Source organism: Callionymus lyra, chromosome 15 (genome assembly GCF_982586985.1).
Source record: "Callionymus lyra chromosome 15, fCalLyr1.hap1.1, whole genome shotgun sequence".
In the NCBI taxonomy this organism is placed as follows: Eukaryota; Metazoa; Chordata; class Actinopteri; order Syngnathiformes; family Callionymidae; genus Callionymus; species Callionymus lyra.
The window spans coordinates 3,566,018-3,591,287 of record NC_141832.1 but is presented as its reverse complement, the minus strand read 5'-3'; the positions used below and the strand labels follow the sequence as shown (position 1 = coordinate 3,591,287).

The 25,270-nt window shown below is 42.3% G+C and overlaps 1 protein-coding gene across 1 annotated transcript; it reads left to right on the top strand.

Annotated features, from left to right (window-relative positions):
• Window positions 1-7,813: 7,813 nt before the first annotated feature.
• LOC148064520 (NACHT, LRR and PYD domains-containing protein 3-like) lies at window positions 7,814-24,759 on the top strand. Its single transcript, XM_087808538.1, has 14 exons — window positions 7,814-7,914; window positions 9,865-9,943; window positions 10,015-10,152; window positions 10,236-10,349; window positions 10,543-10,615; window positions 10,896-11,115; window positions 11,238-13,032; window positions 14,088-14,261; window positions 16,327-16,503; window positions 18,904-19,077; window positions 22,917-23,090; window positions 23,151-23,324; window positions 23,636-23,682; window positions 24,123-24,759. The coding sequence occupies exons 1-14, from the start codon at window positions 7,878-7,880 to the stop codon at window positions 24,662-24,664; spliced, it is 3,918 nt and encodes a 1,305-aa protein (XP_087664664.1). The 5' UTR covers window positions 7,814-7,877; the 3' UTR covers window positions 24,665-24,759.
• Window positions 24,760-25,270: the final 511 nt, after the last annotated feature.

The following is a 25,270-nucleotide window of genomic DNA, read 5'->3' as shown; positions in this document are numbered from 1 at the left end:
AGTACTTCACTCTGGTTTTATGATAGTGTAGTAACAAATATATATGTGTAGTATTGTCCAGCACTTGACTCTGGTGTTGTGATAGTGTAGTTACAAGTATATATGTGTAGTATTGTCCAGTACTTCCCTCTGGTGTTGTGATAGTGTAGTAACAAGTATATATTTCTAGTATTGTCCAGTACTTTACCCTGGTGTTGTGATAGTGTAGTAACAAGTACATATGTGTAGTATTGTTGAGTACTTGACTTTGGTTTTATGATAGTGTAGTAACAAATATATATATGTAGTATTGTCCAGCACCTGACTCTAGTGTTGTGATAGTGTAGTAACAAGTATATATGTGTCGTATTGTCCAGTATTTGACTCTGGTGTTGTGATAGTGTAGTAACAAGTATATACGTGTAGTATTGTTGAGTATTTGACTCTGGTGTTGTGATAGTGTAGTAACAAGTATATATGTGTAGTATTGTCCAGTACTTCACTCTGGTTTTATGATAGTGTAGTTACAAGTATATATGTGTAGTATTGTCCAGTACTTGACTCTGGTGTTGTGATAGTGTAGTAACAAGTATATATTTCTAGTATTGTCCAGTAATTGATTCTGGTGTTGTGATAGTGTAGTAGCAAGTATATATGTGTAGTATTGTCCAGCACCTGACTCTGGTGTTGTGATAGTGTATTAACAAGTATATACAGTATGTGTAGTATTGTCCAGTACTTGACTCTGGTGTTGTAGTATTTACAGACCACATGACTCTTGACGAAGTCGTAACTGCTTTCATTTTTTTTCAAACCAAAATATGTACAAACATCAGCTTTAAAAGCTGCTGGACTCACTGTATCATCTCGTCCTCAGTCATCATTCTTCCTCTAGCTGTGGAGGATGTAACGACTGCTGCCATCTAGAGGTCGGAAGTTTAATTGCAACTAAAAAAAAAACAGGTTACATAATTTACTCTTCAATAGTTTGTTGTAAAAGTTTTAAAAAATGTAAGAAAAAGCTTCTGAAACATTGAACAGGTGGTCATAAGCGTTTGTGTAGTGAAGATGTCCTACCCTTGCTGTCTGTGACCTCTGACCTTCAGGGAGACGTCTCGCTCGTTGATATTCGACTGCTCTCCCCTGATGGTAGACCTGTATCTCTAAAGTCTTTGACTTTGACTTCCCAGAATCTTCATTTAGTCTCAATGTTGCTCTGTGAGTGGTATGTTTTTTACTGGAAAACTGTCAGGTTAATTCTAGAAATAACTTAAGCGAGAACTGTGTAGTATTGATAGTATTGATAGTATTGAAGTGTAGTAAATATAGGGTTAGATTTTAACAGAACGACCAGCACTCTGGTTATTACAAATATTACAATGTAATATTTTAAGAATATACCTGGAATAATGGAGCACCACCTTTGAGTCTTAGTCCAAAAGAAACGATTACATTTACGTGATAATAATTAATTAAGTGACCTTAATAATAATTATGAAACACTAGTTTAAATCAATCTCATTTACTGAAGTCACTACTTGTTGTCGTGATTAATGTTCTTTACTGAGTAAGAGGCTTCTAAATTGATTATACAAAAATATGAAAAGTTTTTAAGGCAACTGACGTACTTTTTATAGGATTTATTGACAGAAACAAAGAGAAGAGGAAGAACAGTTAAGAACAATGGAATGGAACGATGATGCTTACTTTGATATCATGGAAGGAACAATAATAATTACTCAGAACGTAACGGACTTGAAGGCTTTGATAATGGTCAACTTCTGGGAAAGCTTTACAACTTATCTTAAGCTAATCTTGCGACCTCGGATCAATTTGAAAAATCCAAACACATCAACCAATGCATGAGTGACAATGTTACAGTTTCTTACGTCGTCGAGAGGAGAGAGGAAGGAGTGATGATGACGAGGAGGTTAAGGTGAGAAGGAGGAGGAAGATGAGCAGCAGCAGGCTCAAGAAGCCGAGGCCCTGGATCCAGTTGCGTTTTGGAGTGACTTGGCAGGGACCACGGTGCAGACGGCGTGGCGGCTGGAAGCGCTGACGTTGGGGTGCTCTTGGGTCTTGACTTTAAAACTTCTTTTATTTGACGTTATTGAAAGATCTGAGGCTCACACATAATGCTAACTTATCCTAACTTTCCAGCTCTTTCTAAGGATCAGTATGATGTCAAACATTACTTCTTATGAAAACACAATATTGAGATGTATGATGTATGAAAATATGTTATTGAACAAGAAGATGACATTTAATCTTCTGAAAGACATCTTGTGGTTCTCTGAGGTCATTCTGGTTCTCCGGCCATGTGTGGCTAATGGCCGGCCTTTAGATAGCAGAAGATAGATGGGGGAGGGTCTGCATTCAAAAGTCGTAAAACGAGGACTTTGGTGTTTTAGTGGAAGCAAAATCAAACATGAAGGACTTCAATACACTAGAGTTGCATTTTAGAATCTATTTATTTATCTGACCTTTTGTGAAATCACCTCCTTTGCTCTGCAACCATCCCGACACAGCAGACACTCAAGCACACACACACACACACACACACACACACACACACACACACACACACACACACACACACACACACACACACACACACACACACACACACTCACACACTGAGTCAAGAGAAGGTGGTGAGACGAAGAGCATCGGCAGGATCTCAGGAAGAGGAGCGCCCACCTGTGGACCCGGGAGCTCCTGGGACTGCTTCCTCTGGACCACTTTGATTGGCGGCAGGTGCGTCGCAGCAGAGACCAGGAAGTTCATGAGGATGTCCTCGCAGTTGGACGAGCGGTCCACCAGAGTTCTCAGGGACTGGGGCAGGTAATGAGTGAACAGGTAGTGGTAGTACCTGCGAACATATCCAGAGTTTGAAACATGTTGCCACAGTCCTATGAAACTGCTGTTCTCAGAGCGAACACTAGAGGTCGCTTCAGACTCACAGACTTCTTGTCGTGTCACATCAGAAGTTCAACCTTTAACGTCTGAACATTTGTTTCTTTATTATTCAGTAAACCATAAAAGCAATCGATACAAAACTACTTCCAACCTTTTGAACTTAAAAAGATATATTTTTTATTATAGAAACTTTAGGATTAAAGAATTAATTTTTTACGATATTAAGGCTTAAACTAAAAAAAAGATGATTCAATAGAAGAAAACGGTTCAAATAAAGTAAAAATCTTTAAATGCATTTTTTCTTGAACTAAATATTTTCTTTTGAAAAAACTTTTTTGTATTAATTATGTTGTTTTTGATCAAAATCCACTTTCTTTTAATATATTTTTCTCATTGTGCAACTGATGTGTTTGATTGACTTTTTAATGTTAGTAAACAGTTTGTGTCATTATTTTTATTCATTTTTTATTTTATTTATGTTCTTCTGTTGAATTATCTGTGAAATCATGGTTTATTCTTGAGATTTTTCTCTTAATGATGATGTTTAAGTGTTTGAACAGTTTATAAAACGCTTGATGTGTCAGTCGTGGATCTTATTCCTGCCGTGATGAGCTTCTTTCATGTCAGAGTATGACGTGATGATGGACTAGAGCTCAGATGATGGAACCCTGGATTCAGGAGATGTTCACCCTCGACATGGTGAAGAGAGAACCACACGTTGAGCTGGAGCGACTTTACTTTCAGCCTTTTTTGAACTCTGTGGCTCTGATGGAGGTCGAGCTGACAGCAGCACATGCCGAGCGTCTGTAACGGAGACTATTGAGACTTTTCTGGACGAACAACAGCTCCACGTCGGCCTCAGATGGAAGAAGTTCTTCAGGTGGTCACCTGTGGTAGAAGGGGGTCCCAGAAGTGGCTCCTGGGCGGGTAACCCACGATCCTCTCGGGGAAGCTCCTCCACACCAGGAAGGCGAAGTTGACCTGAACGACAAGAGTCAATCCTGAAGCTCCTCCTTCTCGCCATCGTGTCCACAAACCTCACTGGTCAGCAGAACCGTGTCCTCGTCCAGGCTCAGCACAGCTTCCGTTTCTATGGCAACGTGAGGTAGAAACCAACTGGAGGCCTGCGACACAAACAAGTCAGGACGGGACATGAGCGACACACCTGTCACAGAGAGGACGAGATTCTTACCTTCCGTCTGCCGTCCGTCACCGTGAGAGGAACCAGCATGAGCGGCCACTTGCTCCGACTGGGCAGAGCTTTCTCACTGTTCCAGATGATGATGATCTGCAGGAATGATGTCAACGTTCAATAACATCCCAGAAAACTCAGGTTATAAGAGTCTATTATTTATTACTCGAGTTTATGTTGGTGTCTGAACAAGAAGGATCTGTCTCACCTGCAGTTCAAACAAAACTCGGCAGCGAGAATTCTGATTCGCTCTCGTCGAAGAACTCCCATTTCTTCGATCCGTAAAACTCTTCACCTTTCAAAGTCCATATGTATCAACACTGAAAAGAGCAGTGCAACGTTCAGAATTCCCGCAAGGTGGCGTACGCCCGATTCAGCTGGTTCGACCATGTGGCGGCCCTCAGTGACCATGTTGAGATGTTCACATCAGTTACATTAACCATCAATATTGATCATAAATGAACACACTGTAGTTACTTATTAAAGTTATTCATATGTTTTTATTCACCAAATTAATAATCAGTATTAATTAAGAAAACATAGATCATTTTATAATGAATATTTTAATCTGCTATTTTACACTATTCAGAAAAGAAATGAATAATGATTATTTTATTTTTTTTATAATATAACAAAGAAAATGATGATGATCAGGTCAACAAAAAATGAAGATTTTTGTGAAACAACGTTTGATCAAAGTGAAGCTGCAGAATGAAATTACAATGTAATATCTTAAGAATATACCTGGAATAATGGAGCACCACCTTTGAGTCTTAGTCCAAAGGAAACTATTAAAATTACATGGATAATATTATAATTATCATAATTTACTTTGGTGTTTTAGTGGAAGCAACATCAAACATGAAGGAAAAGCGCTACACAAATATTACTTACTAACTTACTTACATACAAATCCCCCTTTGGTCAATGTGGGGAAACCGTCGATGTTTATCAAGGCCAAGGTTGTTGTACGACCTTGAATGTCATCCAACTCATCTAAGATGGTCCCAGGGTGTCCATAGGGTTCCTGGCAATAGAGTCACTGATACACAGATTGATGTGTTTCACCCTTATCACCCCCTTTCCTACCATTAACCAAACATTTGGTAAAGACCATATGGTTCGTGGAATGGAGTTCAGAACATCATGTTGGTCAATTCTCTACATCCGGGCCAATGACAGGGGTGTGTCTAAAACCAGATAAAAAAAGAATACAAATATTTGCATCACGACTGAAAGTATGCAATGAAAGGGATGAAAGAGTTGACAGAGAAGAAAAAAATCACACAAAGGGGAGAAGAAAAAGAATTTGATTGTGAAAAGAAAATATTTTTTAACAAAAATAAAAAATAAAATTGAGAAAAATGAAAAAAAAAAGGAAATAGATTGTTTTGTTTGGGCTTGAACTCAGAGGTGGTATGGTGTATGGAAGTTTTAGAGAAACGTCTAACTGTAGTTATAATGTAGGTCAGGTATTATTTATTTAATTTTGAACTTTTGGTATGCTTAATTTTTTCTTTGTCGTCCTATTAATGTGATTTTGGACCCCTTTGTGAATTTTTGTTCTTGTACCATTGACAGACATTTCCAAACATCTCTTTATTTAATTTTTTATTATTATATAATATTATTTATTTATTATGTATTTAAAGTAGGGTAAGTATAAGTAGTAAAAGCAGTAGTATAATTAGTAGCAAAAGTAGAAGTAGAATTTGTAGTAAATGTATAAGTAGTATAAATAGTAAAAGGCGTAGTAGAATGAGTAGTAAAAGTAGAAGTAGAATTAGTCGTAAAACTACAAATAGAACATGATGCACAGGAGTTTACTAGTGAGTCTAGCTTTAACCACAGAGCCAGCCCTCCTGATCAACCTGTCCAACCTGTTGACACTTCTGTTCCCAACCCAACACACCTCAGAACAAAACACTGGCTACCACAGGCTGGTAGAACATGCAGAGCAGTTTCCTGCAGATTTTAAATGAACGGAGCCTCCTCAGAAAGTACAGTCTACTCTGAACTTTCTTATACACATGGTCTGTGTCAGTTTACTGTCACTGGACATGGCTTTGTCCTGGACCTCCCAAAGTCCAGCTCCTTGGTCTTTGAGGTCTTCAGCTGCAAGCGGTTCCTCTCACTCCAGTCCACAAAGTCATGTATCAGACTTCTGTACTCGTCCTTGCTGTTGTCCCTGATGCATCCAACAATGTCAGTGTCGTCAGCATACTTCTGGACGAGACTCAGCTCTGAGTTGTAGCAGAAGTCTGAAGTGTAGATGGTGAAGAGGAGAGGGGCCAGTACTGTCCCCTGAGGTGCTCCTGTACTGCACACCACAGTGTCAGAAGTGATGTCCTCCAGCCTGACATACTGTGGTGGATCAGTGAGATAGTCCGAGATCCAGGTGACCAGACCAGGGTCCACATGCATCTTTGTCAGTTTGTCCTGCAGCAGAGTGGACTGGGTGGTGTTAAAGGCACTAGAAAAGTCCAGGATCAGGATCCTCACTGAGCCACTTCCTTTATCCATGTGGGAGTAGGTCCGATGCAGGAGGTGAAGGATGGCATCTTCTACACCGGGGGGCTTGTGCGTGCTGGACATGTGGCCTGAGATGTTTGAGGACCAGCCGCTCCAGTGTCTTCATCAGCGCCACCAGTCTGTAATCATTCAGCTCGCTCGGCCGGATCTTTTTCGGGACTGGAACTATACAGGAAGTCTTCTACAGCGTTGGTACTTTCCCCAGCATCGCTTCACCTCCTGCTTTGCTGACCTCATGGCCCCTCTGTCCCTGCTCCTGAAAGCCGCCTTCTCTCTGTTAAGGACATCCTTGACCTCCTTTGTTACCAATGGCGTTAAATTAATTTATTATTAGGGTAACAGCGGACAGTCTTAGCAGGGGCGACAACGTCTGAGCAGAAATCTAAATATATAATCCGTTATATAGTGTTTCTGACCCTTGATGTCCTCTTGAGACTTCAGCAGCACATCCCAGTCTGTGGTGTCAAAGCAGTCTCTGATGGCGTCCTCCACAGCTGGCGTCCACTTTCTGATTTTCCTAGTGGTCACAGTCTGTCTCTGCACCAGAGGAGTATACTGGGACTGAAGGTGGACCAGGTTATGATCGGACCTTCCAAGTGTAGGTCATTGTGCGAGAACCCTCAGGCCAGGAACTCCTCCAGAGACCAGAGGTCTGACTGTGCCCGGGTGTACGCAATGGTGGATATTTCTGCCCCCTGGACCGGGCCTCCACCTCCCAGTTCGACAGGCTCGTGGATCGATACGGTGATTGACCTCTAAGCTTGGCTCGCCAAACTTGTAAAGGGGCCTGGGTAGCACTTATTCCTGAGCCGTTACAACTACGGGATTAACATCCAACCACCGCCATAAACACGAACAAGATGGCCGACTACCAACTCAGTCAACGTATAATGGTGATATACTACCACCCGGATCAGAACCAAGACTTGTTTGGATGAAAAGTACAAAACTAGATGAAACTGGATAATAAACAAGTGAAAGAGATAAAGCTGTGTTTGCGACAGGTGTGGCAGCGACAGGTGAACAAGACTGCATTCCTTCTTCTAGATCAAGATTGTGACTGAACTTGTCAAACGTCTTTATCCTCGTGGCACATCTTGTGTTGTTGAACTATGTTATAAAAGTGTGAGTCAACAACACACTATGTTGCACTGATGTCTCTGACAGGACACACCTCCTCACTGACGGTTGATCAGTGTTTCCCTGAGTCTGGATCACAAGCAGCTCAGCTCACCTGGAAGTTTCACCTACAAACATGGACACAAGTCTTCAGAGCAGAGAGCTGCTCACAGGTCAGTGACTTTTTTCATGCTGCCATGTTCCCCAGCCAGAGTGTGAATGCATGAGTCAAGAGTGAGTTTGTGAGGTGAATAAATTAATAGAGAGTTAGGTGAATAGATTAACCAAGAGTGAGTATGTGAGGTCAATAAATTATTCAAGACTGAGGTGAATACATGAATCAAGAGTTAGGTGAATACATGGATCAAGACTAAGGTGAAAAAATGAATCGAAAGTGAGGTGAATACATAAATCAAGAGTTAGGCGAATACATGAATCAAGAGTGAGGTGAATACATAAATGAAGAGTGAGGTGAATACATGAATCAAGACTGGGGTGAATAAATTAATCAAGAATGAGGTGAATAAATTAATCAAGAGTTAAGTGAATAAATTAATCAAGACTGAGTTGAATAAATTAATCGAGAGTGAATTGAATACATGGATCAAGAGTGAGGTGAACACATGAATCAAGACTGACGTGAATACATGGATCAAGACTGAGGTGAATGAATTAATCAAGAACGAGGTGAATACATGGATCAAGACTGCAGTAAATAAATTAATCAAGAGTGAGGTGAATACATGATACGAGAGTGAGGTGAATAAATAAATCAAGAGTGAGGTGAAAACATGAATCAAGAGTGAGGTGAAAACATAAATCAAGAGTGGGGTGAATACATGAATCAAGAGTGAGGTGAATACATGATACGAGAGTGAGGTGAATAAACTAATCACGAGAGAGGTGAATACATGAAAAGAGAGTGAGGTGAATAAATGAATCGAGAGTGAGGTGAATACAATAATCAGGAGTGAGGTGAATAAAATAATCAGGAGTGAGGTAAATAAATGAATCGAGAGTAATGTGAATACATGATACAATAGTGCAGTGAATAAATGAATCAAGAGTGAGGTGAATAAATGAATCAAGAGTGAGGTGAATACATGAATAAAGAGTGAGGTGAATTAAACAATCAAGAGTGAGGTGAATACATGAATCAAGAGTGAGGTGAATAAATGATACAATAGTGAAGTGAATACATGAATCAAGAGTGAGGTGAATAAATGAATCAATGTGAATACATTAGATTTTTTCCTTTATTTAACAGGGACACTGCACAGCTTAGCATAGTACTTCAATTATCTTAAAAGCAGGTTTGGTATAATTTGGTGCTGCTATGTCTTTAATTCTTGCACCAAATGTATGTGATAGATTCTGCACTGACTCAATAAAATAATTATTAAATGCAGAGGTAATTTCATTACAATCACTGGTTAAATGTCCATGTATTTTCAATTCATGTCCAGTTACCTGATCCGGCTCTCTCTTTGTGAATTCATTAATGTTCCTCCACATCAGTCTATTCCCTTTCCTTCTTTGATAATGTCCATAAAAAAAGTTGGCCTTTGCCTTCTTTGGTTCATTCACTAATTTGTTACGAAGTGAAAACTCGTCCATCATTAATTGATTTAGTGCTGTTTTCACAAGTTGTCATTGAACCAAGGCAGGTTGACCTTGGGGTGTCCATTTCTGAAAGTTTTGGTGTATTTTTCTTTAATTCTATTTATGGCACCTAACAATGATTCACAAGAGGCCTTTATATCATCTGTGAGTAGAACATCACTCCAATCAGTTTGGCTTATTTCTTCCTTAAATGCATTCATGTCCCTTTTCCTTATTCCATAGGAATGTTTAATTATCTCTTGCTGGTAAATAAACCTGTTTTTTGTCAACTTCCTTGCAACATGAGTCATATTGTGATCCGACAAGCCAGTGAGGAGATAATAAGATTCAATGATCCTCTCAGGCTTGTTACTGAACAAGTTGTTACATCAGTCAGTATCAGAGAGTGAACACATGAATGTGTGGTTGAGCAACAACATGTTGTTTGTACTGATGAGGTTTTATTATAGTATCAACAACACAATGATGACGAGTGATGATGCTGTTGTGTTTGTGTGCAGGTGTGGACACAGAGGAGGAAGATCCTGCCTCTGAACCTCCTCTGGGTGAAGACCATGACAGTCAGACCAGAGCTCAGAGGTGAGAAGATCACGTCTCTGTCACACCTACAAATACTGGAATCTTCTTCTCACTGAAACTTGTGTGTTCAGATCGAAGCTACGTACATCTGCTGGACCTGGACCTGGACCTGGACCTGGACCTGGACCTGCTCCCAGCTGTGAGTCTCTGAAGAGTGACAGATCTAAAGGAAGATTGATTGAATTCAGAGGTGAACAGAAGCATCAGAGGTGAGAGACAACAGGAGCAACATGACATCTTCTGGTCAGATGGTGAACGACAGAAGTGTTGATCAGAGTTGTGTCTCTTTCAGGATCTACCAGGAGAAACAAGAAGAGTCTGAACTCAACTGTGAGTCTCTGAAGAGTGAAGCATCAATGGAACATCCTATTTATTTCAAAGGTGGACAAGAGTCTTCAGGAGACAGGTGAGGTTTTCTTCTCTCTTTTCTCCACTGATACCAACTGCTCATGAACTGTTAGTCAAAAGTGCTGCAGACAGTCGTGAAAGAAAGTCAACATCCAAGAGAAGAAGCAACAAACTGAAGCCATGAAGTCTTGCTCAGATCATTGGTGACATTGTAGAAGTAGAACTTATCGACTACCTGATGTTCTTCACAGAGAGGATCAGCAGGTCTCAGATGTTCTCCAGTGTGTCCAGCAGCATCAGACAGATGTGGAGTCCACGATTCAGGTACGTTCTTCAGCTTCACCTGCGAACTACAGCAGCTGCTTCTGCTGCTTCATGAAGCTCTGAGTACTGGACACCTGCATCTGTCAGCTTCTCACTTGAGCTGTTCCTACATGAACCAGAAGGTCTGGTGTAGCTGAGACTCTTGTTTGGTTCTGGAGAGAAGATGAGATTTAAATTGAATTTTTCCTTCTATGACGTCAATAAGAGACGTAATATCACGTCCTGCTCGTGAAGAAAGTTCAGACCTGCCTCTAGTCACATGTGTCTGTGTGTGTTTCAGCTGCTGGAGGAGAAGGTCATGACCCTGGTGAAGGAGGAACTGAAGAGAGTGAAGAAGTTTCTCAGACCAGGTGAGCAGAAACACCTGGATGATGAGGAAGAGGAGGAGTCGAAGTGTGAAGAGGAGCAGATGAGGAGCAGCAGAGAAGCTTTCCTGAAGATCATCCTGAACCTCCTGAGGAGCATGAAGCAGGAGGAGCTTGCTGGTCGCCTGTGGGGAAGTAAGAGGATTTCAACCTGCTTAATATGACGTCTTGAAGTAAATTTGTGATGGAAGTTCCTGCAGCTGATGAGAAGATTGATCTTCTAGAATCTTGAGCTTCATGTGACTTCTCTTCTTCAGGAAGTCGTGCTGGAAAGCGTCAAAGACGACTGAAGAGGAGCCTGAAGAAGAAGTTCCACAGTGTGTCTGAGGGGGTCGCTAAAGCAGGAAACTCTGCTCCTCTGAATCAGATCTACACGGAGCTCTACATCACTGAGGGGGGCACAGACCAGGTCAACCAGGAGCACGAGGTCCGACAGATCGAAGCAGCCACCAGGAACCAGACCAGACCAGAAACTACCATCAGAACAGAAGACCTCTTTAAAGCCTCACCTGAGAGAGACACACCAATCAGAAGCCTGCTGACGAAGGGTGTGGCTGGCATTGGGAAGACCCTCCTGACACGGAAGGTCACTCTGGACTGGGCGGAAGACAAAGCCCACCAGAACTTCCACCTCATGTTTCCTTTCACCTTCAGAGAGCTGAACCTGCTGAAAGAGAAGAAGTTCAGTTTGATGGAACTTGTTCATCTTTTCTTTCCTGAAACCACAGATCTCATCAGTTTTGAAGGACTCCAGGTCCTGTTCATCTTTGATGGTCTGGACGAGTGTCGACTCCCTCTGGACTTCCTCAACAGTCAGGTCCTGACAGCAGCTACAGAGTCCACCTCAGTAGACGTCCTCCTGACAAACCTCATCAGAGGGAATCTTCTTCCCTCAGCTCGTCTCTGGATCACCACACGACCTGCAGCAGCCAATCAGATCCCTCCTGAGTGTGTGGACATGGTGACAGAGGTCAGAGGGTTCACTGACCTCCAGAAGGAGGAGTACTTCAGGAAGAGGTCCAGTGATGAGGAGCAGACCAGCACCATCATCTCTCACATCAAGACCTCACGAAGCCTCCACATCATGTGTCACATCCCGATCTTCTGCTGGATCATTGCCACAGTTCTGGAAGACATGTTGAAGAGCGGAGACACAGGACAGCTGCCCAACACCCTGACTGAGATGTTCATCCACTTCCTGGTGGTTCTGTCCAAAGTCAAGAAGATGAAGTACCATGGAGCAGCTGGGACGGACACAGTTTGGGATCCTGAGAGCAGGGAGATGATGGAGTCTCTGGGAAAACTGGCTTTTGAGCATCTGAAGAAAGGAAACTTGGTCTTCTATGAATCAGACCTGACAGAGTGTGACATCAACATCACAGCTGCTTCACTTTACTCAGGAGTCTTCACTCAGATCTTCAGAGAGGAGAGAGGACTCTACCAGGACCAGATGTTCTGCTTCATCCACCTGAGTCTTCAGGAGTTTCTGGCTGCTCTTCATGTTCACCAGAACTTCATCAAGTCTGGAGTCAACTTGCTTGATTCACAACAACCATCCAAACTGTCAAGAATGTTTAGCAACAAACTTCCAATCGATAGGTTCTACCAGAGAACCATCAATGAAGCTGTAGAAAGTCCAAATGGACATCTGGACTTGTTCCTGCGCTTCCTTCTGGGTCTTTCTCTGCAGACCAGCCAGAGTCTCCTGACAGGTTTATTGAAACAAACAGGAAGAAGCTCTTGGACCAATCAGGACACAGCAAAGCTCATCAAGAAGAAGATCAGTGAGAATGTGTCTCCAGAGAGAATCATCAACCTGTTCCACTGTCTGAATGAAGTGAAGGACACTTCTCTGGTGGAGGAGGTCCAACATCAGCTGAGATCAGGACGTCTCCTCACAGATCAACTGTCTCCTGCTCAATGGTCCAGCCTGGCCTTCATCTTACTGTCCTCAGAGGAACATCTGAAAGTGTTTGACCTGAAGAAATACTCTACCTCAGAGGAGGTTCTTGAGAGGCTTCTGCCGGTGGTTCAAGCTTCAAATGAAGTTCTGTAAGTGGATCATTGAAACATCTCTGATATGAACCATGAATGTTTGATTTCCTTCTTCATTTTATTCAGGCTGAGAAACTCCAACTTTCTTTCTCTCTTCATCGTTTTTCTTTCACGTTGTTTTGTAAATCCATCATTTTCTAAAGTCACTTTTTGAAACAACATCAACTTATATTTGAATTTCATGAGCAAACACTTGAACATGTGTCGTGGACACAAACACACAAACAGGGAATGAACAACTGTATGTTTCTCCCTCAGGCACAGACAGGGTTTATTTTAGGATTGTCCCCAAAATCCAGCGTGAAAACTGAACATAAATGAAGAAAATGAAAAGTTTAACCAGTGTTAATAGAACAGAAAATAACATTCAGAAACAACCTCCTTCAAAAATAGTCTCCAAACTTGACAAATGTTTCAAAAGTTGAAAGTAATTCAGTGCATGTGAAGCAAACATGGGAGAAGAAATGAAGGTGAATGTGACGGAGGATGATTGAAACTCCATCTGTGTCACAACATAGATCCACTGGATCCAAAGATGGAGAGAATTCACCTTGAATTTTCTAACTGTAAACATTCAAATGAAGACAACAATGTTGAGAGAGTGCAGGAGTGTGAGTGACAAACACACACACATTGTTTGAGCTTGTATTACCTGCAACACCTTCACACTCACACCTGACACTGTTATGAATAATAACTTTGTAAACCTGTTCATATTGAATTGAAGGTTAAAAAAACAAATAGAATAAATTGACTGAAATGAATCTTCACGATTGAATCAGTGTCTTGATTAAATTGAAGATATTTTTACTCTGGAAAAGAATTCGACACAACAATTGAGAGAAAACACACAAAAACACTGAGATAAGTAAGTGAATAGAAAAATAATGAATGTGTTATTATGATCAATATACATGTAACAACCTTTTATTTTCATTTGTCATTGTTGTTTGTTTTGTGACTCTTTTTATTTTTCCTTATGTTATCTTGTGTTTGTTTCTCATACAAACACAAATCAATCCTCTTGTTGACGACACTCGTCTCTTTCACAGGCTGAGAAACTGTCGACTGTCAGAGAGAAGTTGTTCACTTCTGTCCTCAGTCCTCAGCTCTCCGTCCTCTAGTCTGACTCAACTGGACCTGAGTCACAACGACCTGAAGGATCCAGGAGTGGAGCTGCTGTCTGCTGGACTGAAGAGTCCACACTGTCACCTGGAGACTCTCAGGTCAGAACATCATGTCTTCAGCTTCAGAACATGTGAAAGTCAGAGGTGAGACTCCAGAGAGTCAAAGTTGAGTCTCCAGTGAGTTCTTCAATGAAGCAGCTGATTCTAAGTGACCTCAGTCTTCAGCAGGTTCTCACACTTGAACTTGATTTGTTCTTCTGCTGGGTCGTGCTGTTCAGTATGTTGACACATATTTACTGATCTCAGATCCATTCAAACACATTTGAGAGACTCTTGTGATGTCATCACTTGTTCTGTTGCTAGATTTCAATGCAGGGTAATGTTCATGGTGATGTGAGCATGTGTGATGAACACATCAGCAACTGTATGAAAAGTCAAACATGTTCTTCTTCATCACAATATTCATCAGTGTCGTCTCACATCCTGCTCATATCTTTCATTTCATCTCTTCTCTGTGTCACCAACTCACTCCTTCTTTCTCTCTTCATGGTTTTTCTTTCACCTTGTTTTGTAAATCCATCATTTTCTAAAGTCACTTTTTGAAATAACATCAACTTTTCATTTGAATTTCATGAGCAAACACTTGAACATGTGACGTGGACACAAACACACAAACAGTGAATGAATAACTCTGTATTATTATTTTATTTATTTATCCTTTATTCATCCAGGTTAGTCTCATTGACATTAAAATCTCTTTTACAAGAGAGACCTGGACAGGATGGACAGCAAAACAGTTACACATAAAAACTATTTCATACAGTATTAAGTCCATTGGTACAATATCAGAAAAAGATAAAAGATTACTGACTAAAAACATTCACACTTGCTGATAGAGTTCGACGTCAAATTCCTGACAACAGCATTGAATTTGTTAAAAGTCACTTGAGTCTCAAACTTGTGCTGCTTCTTCAGCTTCTTCCACGATGACGGCGCAGAAATCTTAAAAGCTGTTTTACCCAGTTCAGTACGAGCTGGAGGAACATTCATAACCTATAATCTCCTTGTAGATACAAACATGCCAATGACTAAGTCGTCGCGAAGAGAGCGAAGGCCAGTGAACTCTTGAGTATAGTGTGCAGTGATGGGTTAAGGGTCTTCAGTTTGTCATGAACCTCAAGGCTCCATGTTACACAGTGTCCAACATCTTTAGACAGTGAGCTGATGAATTCATGTACAACACATCTCCAGAATCAAGAACGGTCAGGAAGGTAGCTTCGACTCGTCGTCGTCGAGCCTAACCTTAGTTTCTGTTTATTTACCAGGTTTTGTATGTGAATTTTAAAGAGATGTGGTCATCAATCATAAAACCCAAGTATTTGTGAAAATACTCCTCAATTGCAGGACCTTGGGAAGTTAAAATATTGTGATTTATCTCAATCTTTTTGTAATTTGAAAATACCATAAGTTTGGTCTTATCAGCATGGAGAACAAGCTTCAGTTGACAAAGCTGAGCCTGCACTTGATCAAAAGCACGTTGCATGAACTCAAAAGCCTTATTAAGTGAGGATGCAAAACAATAAATTTCGGTCATTTCTGGACATTTTGTCCAAGGCTGTTCATGTACAGGGTAAATAACAGTGGTCCTAAAACTGAACCCTATCTTTACTCTGGAAAAGAATTAGACACAACAATTGAGAGAAAACACACAAAAACACTGAGATAAGTAAGAGAATAGAAAAAGAATCAATGATGTGTTTATCACGATGGAACTGAGAAACCCAGGATACAGGTACTGGAAAACGGTGACGACAAGACAATGACGTGACAGAGAGTGGAGGCTTAAGAACACAGGGCAGCAATCAGCAGCAGCTGGGGGCGGGACTAACAAGACAAGGACCAATCACTACTCAGACAGGAGGAAGTAAGACTAGCACAGACACAGAAGGGAGCGGATTTCACAATAAAACCAGAAACACAAGGAGGAACATTTAGACTCATGACAGTGTTATTATGATCAATATACATGTAACAACCTTTTATTTTCATTTGTCATTGTTGTTTGTTTTGTGTCTCTTTTTATTTTTCCTTATGTTATCTTGTGTTTGTTTCTCATATAAACACAAATCAATCCTCTTGTTGACGACACTCGTCTCTTTCACAGGCTGAGCAGGTGTCGACTGTCAGAGAGAAGTTGTTCACTTCTGTCCTCAGTCCTCAGCTCTCCGTCCTCTAGTCTGACTCAACTGGACCTGAGTGAGAACTTTGACCTGCAGGATCCAGGAGTGGAGCTGCTGTCTGCTGGACTGAAGAGTCCACACTGTCACCTGGAGACTCTCAGGTCAGAACATCATGTCTTCAGCTTCAGAACATGTGAAAGTCAGAGGTGAGACTCCAGAGAGTCAAAGTTGAGTCTCCAGTGAGTTCTTCAATGAAGCAGATGATTCTAAGTGACCTCAGTCTTCAGCAGGTTCTCACACTTGAACTTGATTTGTTCTTCTGCTGGGTCGTGCTGTTCAGTATGTTGACACATATTTACTGATCTCAGATCCATTCAAACACATTTGAGAGACTCTTGTGATGTCATCACTTGTTCTGTTGCTAGATTTCAATGCAGGGTAATGTTCATGGTGATGTGAGGATAACCTTTCATCACACTTCTGATTCCACCAATGAAGCTGCGCGTGGATCACTCGTCTTTTATTTGTAGGATTCTGCACATAAATCAAAATACTGTTTGAGGATGGATCGCTCACACACTCATTGCTCTCGCTCTAGAAACACCACACAATAAGTTAAACGCTAAACAATTAAACAAACATATACATCTCCAACCGCTCAATTGCAACCTCCTCCGATGGAGCAAAAACCAGCAGGTCGTCCAGATAACACAAAAGACTGGTAAAGTTCTTATCACCAAATATATACATCATCATCTGTATACATGTTGCGGGGCTGTTGGTAAGACCCTGGAGCATTCTATTATATTTGTGCAGACCAAACGGGAAGGAGAACACTTTAAATTTCTTATCCTCTTCGTGGAGTCTGACATTATAAAACCCTGATGTGAGGTCCATAGTGGAGAAAAATGTGTTACCAGGAAGCGCAGCAAGGGCGTCTGTCTGGTGGGGCAGGGGGTCCGCATCTTTCACTGTTCAGGCATCAACCATCTGAAGTCATTGCAAATGCGTAGGTCACCATTAGGTTTAACAACAAGCACAAGAGGAGAAGAAAACTCACTCACAGATTCACGAATAATCCCCTGTTCCTCCATCTCATTTAGATCCTCAGTTTCTCATATTGACTAGAGGGGACACGGGGGTACTGCAGTCTGAAAGGCTTGTCGTCCAAACAGATTCTATATATACATATTCAGTTGCCTCAACACAATCCATTTTGTGTTTTGAGAAAGAACCATAACTTGGTTCTGACTCTGGTTCTGCAGCAGCATCTTTTCCAACAACCCCAGCAACCTCTCCATTGTAGAAGAGTCTTGATCAACTGGCTGCTGTCTCTCAGGTGGTTCACAGGCTGCTGTAGGTTAACTTCAACTCTATCCATGTTCACCTCTTCACTATGTTTGGCTGGTGTCTTCAAACTAGTCTATGAAATTCATCCAACTCGTCCTGCACTTCACGGCTGACCATTTATCCAAAGGATGGACCGGAATGTGAGCCAGATCTGGGTGATCAAACATTTGCCTTGTTCCCACAAGCAACCTGTGGCGACTGCAGCAGCTTTATTGAGGCGGAGCCAGTAGTCAAACGGGTCTTCATCTGTGAGAGTTGAACGAAAGGCACCATGAATATCGTTCGGAAGAAAAATGTTTCCTCAAGAGACCAGACACAGCGTGAGGACGGCGTGCAACATCTATCTCTCCATTTCTATCCCAAACTTCACTCTTTAGCTCGAGCCCTTAAATGTGTGAGAATTTCTTCGACCCGACTCTCCAGTCGAACATCACGTTTCTTGAAATAATCTTCCATCAACTCGAGCCATTCTTCCAACTCAACTTTGTCTGAACATCCCCACGGAAAACAAGAGGAGCCTTGAGTTCTCTTTGTGTTTCGTGTCTAACATGAGAGAATCTAGAAATGTCCGTTGGGAAGTGACTTGAACCATCATGGGCTCCTGAGCTGTTGTGTGGGGCTGATGGAGGGGCTGTCGTCCTTGGATGGGATACCATAGTCTCAGCTCACTGTCCTCCATATGTTGAACTACATCAGTCATTTGGTCAGTCATGTTGGCATTAGCTGAAGGTTGATAGTAGTCCATGTATAGTGGAAGTAGTCGACTCCTTGATTGTCAAACACACACACATTGTTTGAGCTTGTATTACCTGCAACACCTTCACACTCACACCTGACACTGTTATGAATAATAACTTTGTAAACCTGTTCATATTGAATTGAAGGTTAAAAAACAAATAGAATAAATTGACTGAAGTGAATCTTCACGATTGAATCAGTGTCTTGATTAAATTGAAGATATTTTTACTCTGGAAAAGAATTCGACACAACAATTGAGAGAAAACACACAAAAACACTGAGATAAGTAAGTGAATAGAAAAAGAATCAATGATGTGTTATTATGATCAATATACATGTAACAACCTTTTATTTTCATTTGTCATTGTTGTTTGTTTTGTGACTCTTTTTATTTTTCCTTATGTTATCTTGTGTTTGTTTCTCATATAAACACAAATCAATCCTCTTGTTGACGACACTCGTCTCTTTCACAGGCTGAGAGACTGTGGACTGTCAGAGAGAAGTTGTTCACTTCTGTCCTCAGTCCTCAGCTCTCCGTCCTCTAGTCTGACTCAACTGGACCTGAGTCACAACAACCTGCAGGATCCAGGAGTGGAGCTGCTGTCTGCTGGACTGAAGAGTCCACACTGTCACCTGGAGACTCTCAGGTCAGAACATCATTTCAAACAAACACAAACACACACATGGATGTAAACAGTGAATGGATTCATGTTTCTTCATGAAACCTTTTTCACTCTGAGAAGGATTTGAATGACTTTTCCTCGACTCATGAACTTGGTTCTAGAAGTTGATATTTCATGAACACAACAGGAAGGTGAAGAATATTTCAGGTCATGTATAATATTTCAAGTCACACAACACAAGTCACACAACTTAAGTCACACAACACAAGTCACACGACACGAGTCACACGACAAAAGTCACACGACAAAAGTCACACAAAAAAGGCACACAACAAAAGTCACGGAAAAAAGGCACACAACAAAAGTCACACATCAAAAGTCACACCACAAAAGGCACACAACAAAAGTCACACATCAAAAGTCACACCACAAAAGTCACACCACAAAAGTTACACAACAAAAGTCGCACAACAAAAGTCACGCAACAAAAGTCACACCACAGAAGTCACGCAACAAAAGTCACACAACAAAAGTCACACCACAAAACTCACCCAACAAGAGTCACACAACACAAGTCAAACAACACAACTCACATGACACGAGTCACACAACACAAGTCACACAAGTCACACAACACGACAAGAGTCACACAACAAAAGTCACACAACGCGACTCACACAACACAAGTCAAATAACATGAGTCACACAACGAGTCAAAGTCGAGTTACACAACACCAGTGTGAGTGGAGTTACACAACTAACACAAGTCACACAAGTACACAACACAAGTCAAACAACCCAAGTCACACTACACGAGTCACACAACACGAGTCACACAACAGTACTCTCACAACACAAGTCACACAACATAAGTCCCACAACACGAGTCACACAACACTACTCACCCAACACAAGTCACATAACACAACAAGAGTCACACAACAAAATTCACACAACGCGACTCACACAACACAAGTCAAATAACATGAGTCACACAACGAGTCAAAGTCGAGTTACACAACACCAGTGTGAGTGGAGTTACACAACACCAGTGTGAGTGGAGTTACACAACACCAGTGTGAGTGGAGTTACACAATACCAGTGTGAGTGGAGTTACACAACACCAGTGTGAGTGGAGTTACACAACACTAGTGTGAGTCGAGTTACACAACACCAGTGTGAGTGGAGTTACACAACACCAGTGTGAGTCAAGTTACACAACACTAGTGTGAGTCGAGTTACACAACACCAGTGTGAGTGGAGTTACACAACACCAGTGTGAGTGGAGTTACACAACACCAGTGTGAGTGGAGTTACACAACACTAGTGTGAGTGGAGTTACACAACACCAGTGTGAGTCGAGTTACACAACACCAGTGTGAGTGGAGTTACACAACACTAGTGTAAGTGGAGTTACACAACACCAGTGTGAGTCGAGTTACACAACACTAGTGTGAGTGGAGTTACACAACACCAGTGTGAGTGGAGTTACACAACACCAGTGTGAGTCGAGTTACACAACACCAGTGTGAGTGAAGTTACACAACACCAGTGTGAGTGGAGTTACACAACACCAGTGTGAGTGGAGTTACACAACACCAGTGTGAGTGGAGTTACATAACACCAGTGTGAGTGGAGTTACACAACACCAGTGTGAGTCGAGTTACACAACACTAGTGTGAGTCGAGTTACACAACACCAGTGTGAGTGGAGTTACACAACACCAGTGTGAGTGGAGTTACACAATACCAGTGTGAGTGGATTTACACAACACCAGTGTGAGTCGAGTTACACAACACTAGTGTGAGTCGAGTTACACAACACGAGTCACACAACAGTACTCTCACAACACAAGTCACACAACATAAGTCCCACAACACGAGTCACACAACACTACTCACCCAACACAAGTCACATAACACAACAAGAGTCACACAACAAAATTCACACAACGCGACTCACACAACACAAGTCATATAACATGAGTCACACAACGAGTCAAAGTCGAGTTACACAACACCAGTGTGAGTGGAGTTACACAACACCAGTGTGAGTGGAGTTACACAACACCAGTGTGAGTGGAGTTACACAACACCAGTGTGAGTGGAGTTACACAATACCAGTGTGAGTGGAGTTACACAACACCAGTGTGAGTGGAGTTACACAACACTAGTGTGAGTCGAGTTACACAACACCAGTGTGAGTCGAGTTACACAACACCAGTGTGAGTCGAGTTACACAACACTAGTGTGAGTCGAGTTACACAACACCAGTGTGAGTGGAGTTACACAACACCAGTGTGAGTGGAGTTACACAACACTAGTGTGAGTGGAGTTACACAACACCAGTGTGAGTGGAGTTACACAATACCAGTGTGAGTGGAGTTACACAACACCAGTGTGAGTGGAGTTACACAACACTAGTGTGAGTCGAGTTACACAACACGAGTCACACAACAGTACTCTCACAACACAAGTCACGCAACATAAGTCCCACAACACGAGTCACACAACACTACTCACCCAACACAAGTCACATAACACAACAAGAGTCACACAACAAAATTCACACAACGCGACTCACACAACACAAGTCAAATAACATGAGTCACACAACGAGTCAAAGTCGAGTTACACAACACCAGTGTGAGTGGAGTTACACAACACCAGTGTGAGTGGAGTTACACAACACCAGGGTGAGTGGAGTTACACAACACCAGTGTGAGTGGAGTTACACAACACTAGTGTGAGTCGAGTTACACAACACCAGTGTGAGTGGAGTTACACAACACTAGTGTGAGTCGAGTTACACAACACCAGTGTGAGTGGAGTTACAGAACACCAGTGTAATTGGAGTTACACAACACCAGTGTGAGTCGAGTTACACAACACTAGTGTGAGTGGAGTTACATAACACCAGTGTGAGTGCAGTTACACAACACCAGTGTGAGTCGAGTTACACAACACCAGTGTGAGTGAAGTTACACAACACCAGTGTGAGTGGAGTTACACAACACCAGTGTGAGTGGAGTTACACAACACCAGTGTGAGTGGAGTTACACAACACCAGTGTGAGTGGAGTTACACAACACTAGTGTGAGTGGAGTTACACAACACCAGTGTGAGTGGAGTTACACAACACCAGTGTGAGTCGAGTTACACAACACTAGTGTGAGTCGAGTTACACAACACCAGTGTGAGTCGAGTTACACAACACCAGTGTGAGTCGAGTTACACAACACCAGTGTGAGTGAAGTTACACAACACCAGTGTGAGTGGAGTTACACAACACCAGTGTGAGTGGAGTTACACAACACCAGTGTGAGTGGAGTTACACAACACCAGTGTGAGTGGAGTTACACAACACCAGTGTGAGTGGAGTTACACAACACCAGTGTGAGTGGAGTTACACAACACCAGTGTGAGTGGAGTTACACAACACCAGTGTGAGTGGAGTTACACAACACCAGTTTGAGTCGAGTTACACAACACCAGTGTGAGTGGAGTTACACAACACCAGTGTGAGTCGAGTTACACAACACAAGTGTGAGTGGAGTTACACAACACCAGTGTGAGTGGAGTTACACAACACTAACACTAACCCTGACATTAAACACAAACACACATCAATCCTCTCACAACAGTGAGTCATGTGATCATTTATACATCAATTGTTGAACTGATGAAAACTTCATTATTTCATGTGTTGATCAAGTTGATCCTGATTGAAATCAAAGTCTTCAAATGTTCACACAATCATGTGATGATCTTATGAACGTCAAGAGTTCAGTGTTTCCTCCAATCAAGGCTTTCAAGTCAAAATAGATAAAAAGTCTCTTGTTGACGTTTCCGTCTCTTTCACAGGCTGAACTGGTGTGAACTGTCAGAGAGAAGTTGTTCACTTCTGTCCTCAGTCCTCAGCTCTCCGTCCTCTAGTCTGACTCAACTGGACCTGAGTAGAAACGACCTGAAGGATCCAGGAGTGGAGCTGCTGTCTGCTGGACTGAAGAGTCCACACTGTCACCTGGAGACTCTCAGGTCAGAACATCATGTCTTCAGTTCTTCTGATTTAAAGAAACTGTTTCTCCTTCATTACAGTCTGTCATGGTGTCAGATCTCAGAGGGAGGTTGTTCTTCTCTGGCCTCAGCTCTGACATCTAACCCGTCCCATCTGAGAGAGCTGGACCTGAGCTTCAATCATCCAGGAGGACCAGGACTGGAGCTGCTGTCTGCTGGACTGGAGAGTCCAGACTGGAGGCTGGAGACTCTCAGGTATGGACGGAGCAGCAGAACTCACTGACTGAGCTCCAAAGATCTTCAGACTGAACATGTGATCAGAAGCAGAGAGATGTGAGTGTGTGACGCTGCTCAGACTCTTCATCTGAACTGAGCACATGAATCCAACTCTCAGAGCTTCTCCATGTTCTCCTGCTGGACACCAGTGGAAGAACAAGGAGACAGTGGAGACTGAGCGAGTGTTTATAGATCCATCTTTGTTGTGGTCAACACAGTCATGAAAGAACGTCCACTTAGCAGCATCTGAAGTCAAATGAATCTGATCTTCTCAATGTTTCCTCCTCCAGGCTGGATCACTGTGGACCACAGAGGTTAACATCTGGATGGAAGAAGTGTAAGTTTGATTTGATTGATGGATGAGAACTCCTTGACTCTGTCAGCTTCTAGTGGAGCAGTTATGATGTTGAGATGTTGTTACACTTGAATCTGCTGATGGAGCTTCATCAAGTCCAGGATGATGGTGGAGATGAACACAGAGATGTTTCAAGAACATGAAGAAACATCATGTTAGCTACATGCTAGTTTAGCTGCTGACTTGATATGGACACACTGGTGTCAATCAAATGTGACAAGATGATTCTGGGATGTTCCTCCTGGTTCTTCTCTGGAGGTGGTCCCAGTCTCAGAAGACTGTTGACTTCACTTTGATGATGATCTCCACTAGATGTCAACAAACAGAGCAGCCCTCCCTGGCTTGCTGGGACACTGAGTCCATGATTGTCTTGAAGAGAAAGTTCTTCCACCATCATCACCTCTCGTGTCTTCTTCTCTCAGACTTCCGTCCACTCTCACTGGACCCGGACACAGCACACCGGCGCCTCCTACTGTCCAACGACAACAGGACGGTGGAACTTGTGACGCAGGATCAGGATTATCTGGACCATCCTGACAGATTCCACCGGTGTCTTCAGGTGATGAGCAGAGAAGCTGTGACTGGACCATGTTACTGGGAGCTGGAGTGGAGAGGAGGAGCTTCTATTGCACTGACTCTCAGAAGAGACGGAGGGAAAGAAGACGAGTCTGAGTTTGGACAGAACCGTTATTCCTGGAGTCTGAGCTGCTCTGATGATGATGGATATAAATTCTGTCACGATAAGAAAGAAACTGTCATCAAGAGTCAAGAAGTTTCTCACAGAGTAGGAATGATGATGAACTTTAGTGAACCTGGATATTTAACCTTCTTCAGTGTCTCCTCTGATGGACAGAAACACCTCCGATCCTTCTTCACCTCCACTGAACCTTTGTACCTGGGATTTGGACTCACAGAGGTTCCTGGTTCTGGTTCCTCAGTGTGTGTGTGTGACCTGAGTGTGTGAGTGTGTTCCTCCAACACACTTGTGTTGCTGCTGTCAATCATCATTAAAGTGCTGACAGTGATGATGGAAGAAATCTGCTCCTGAAACAAACGTGTTGATCTGAATGTTGTTGAAGAAACTCTTTCATCACTTGTTGAGTCGACTGAAGACTTGAAGTTCAGTGGAGCACGAGTCACTTATGATGTTCATCATGATGTAATAAAACATTTGGTTTAAAACTTTCAAGAGACTCAAGGTCACTTCACAATAAAAGGTTAGAAAGAAGGTCAGACGGGTAGATGTGAGGTCAGACGGGTACATGTGAGGTCAGACAGGTAGATGTGAGGTCAGACCGGTACATGTGAGGTCAGACGGGTAGATGTGAGGTCAGACGGGTAGATGTGAGGTCAGACGGGTACATGTGAGGTCAGACGGGTACATGTGAGGTCAGACGGGTACATGTGAGGTCAGACAGGTAGATGTGAGGTCAGACCGGTACATGTGAGGTCAGACAGGTAGATGTGAGGTCAGACCGGTACATGTGAGGTCAGATGGGTACATGTGAGGTCAGACGGGTACATGTGAGGTCAGACAGGTAGATGTGAGGTCAGACCGGTACATGTGAGG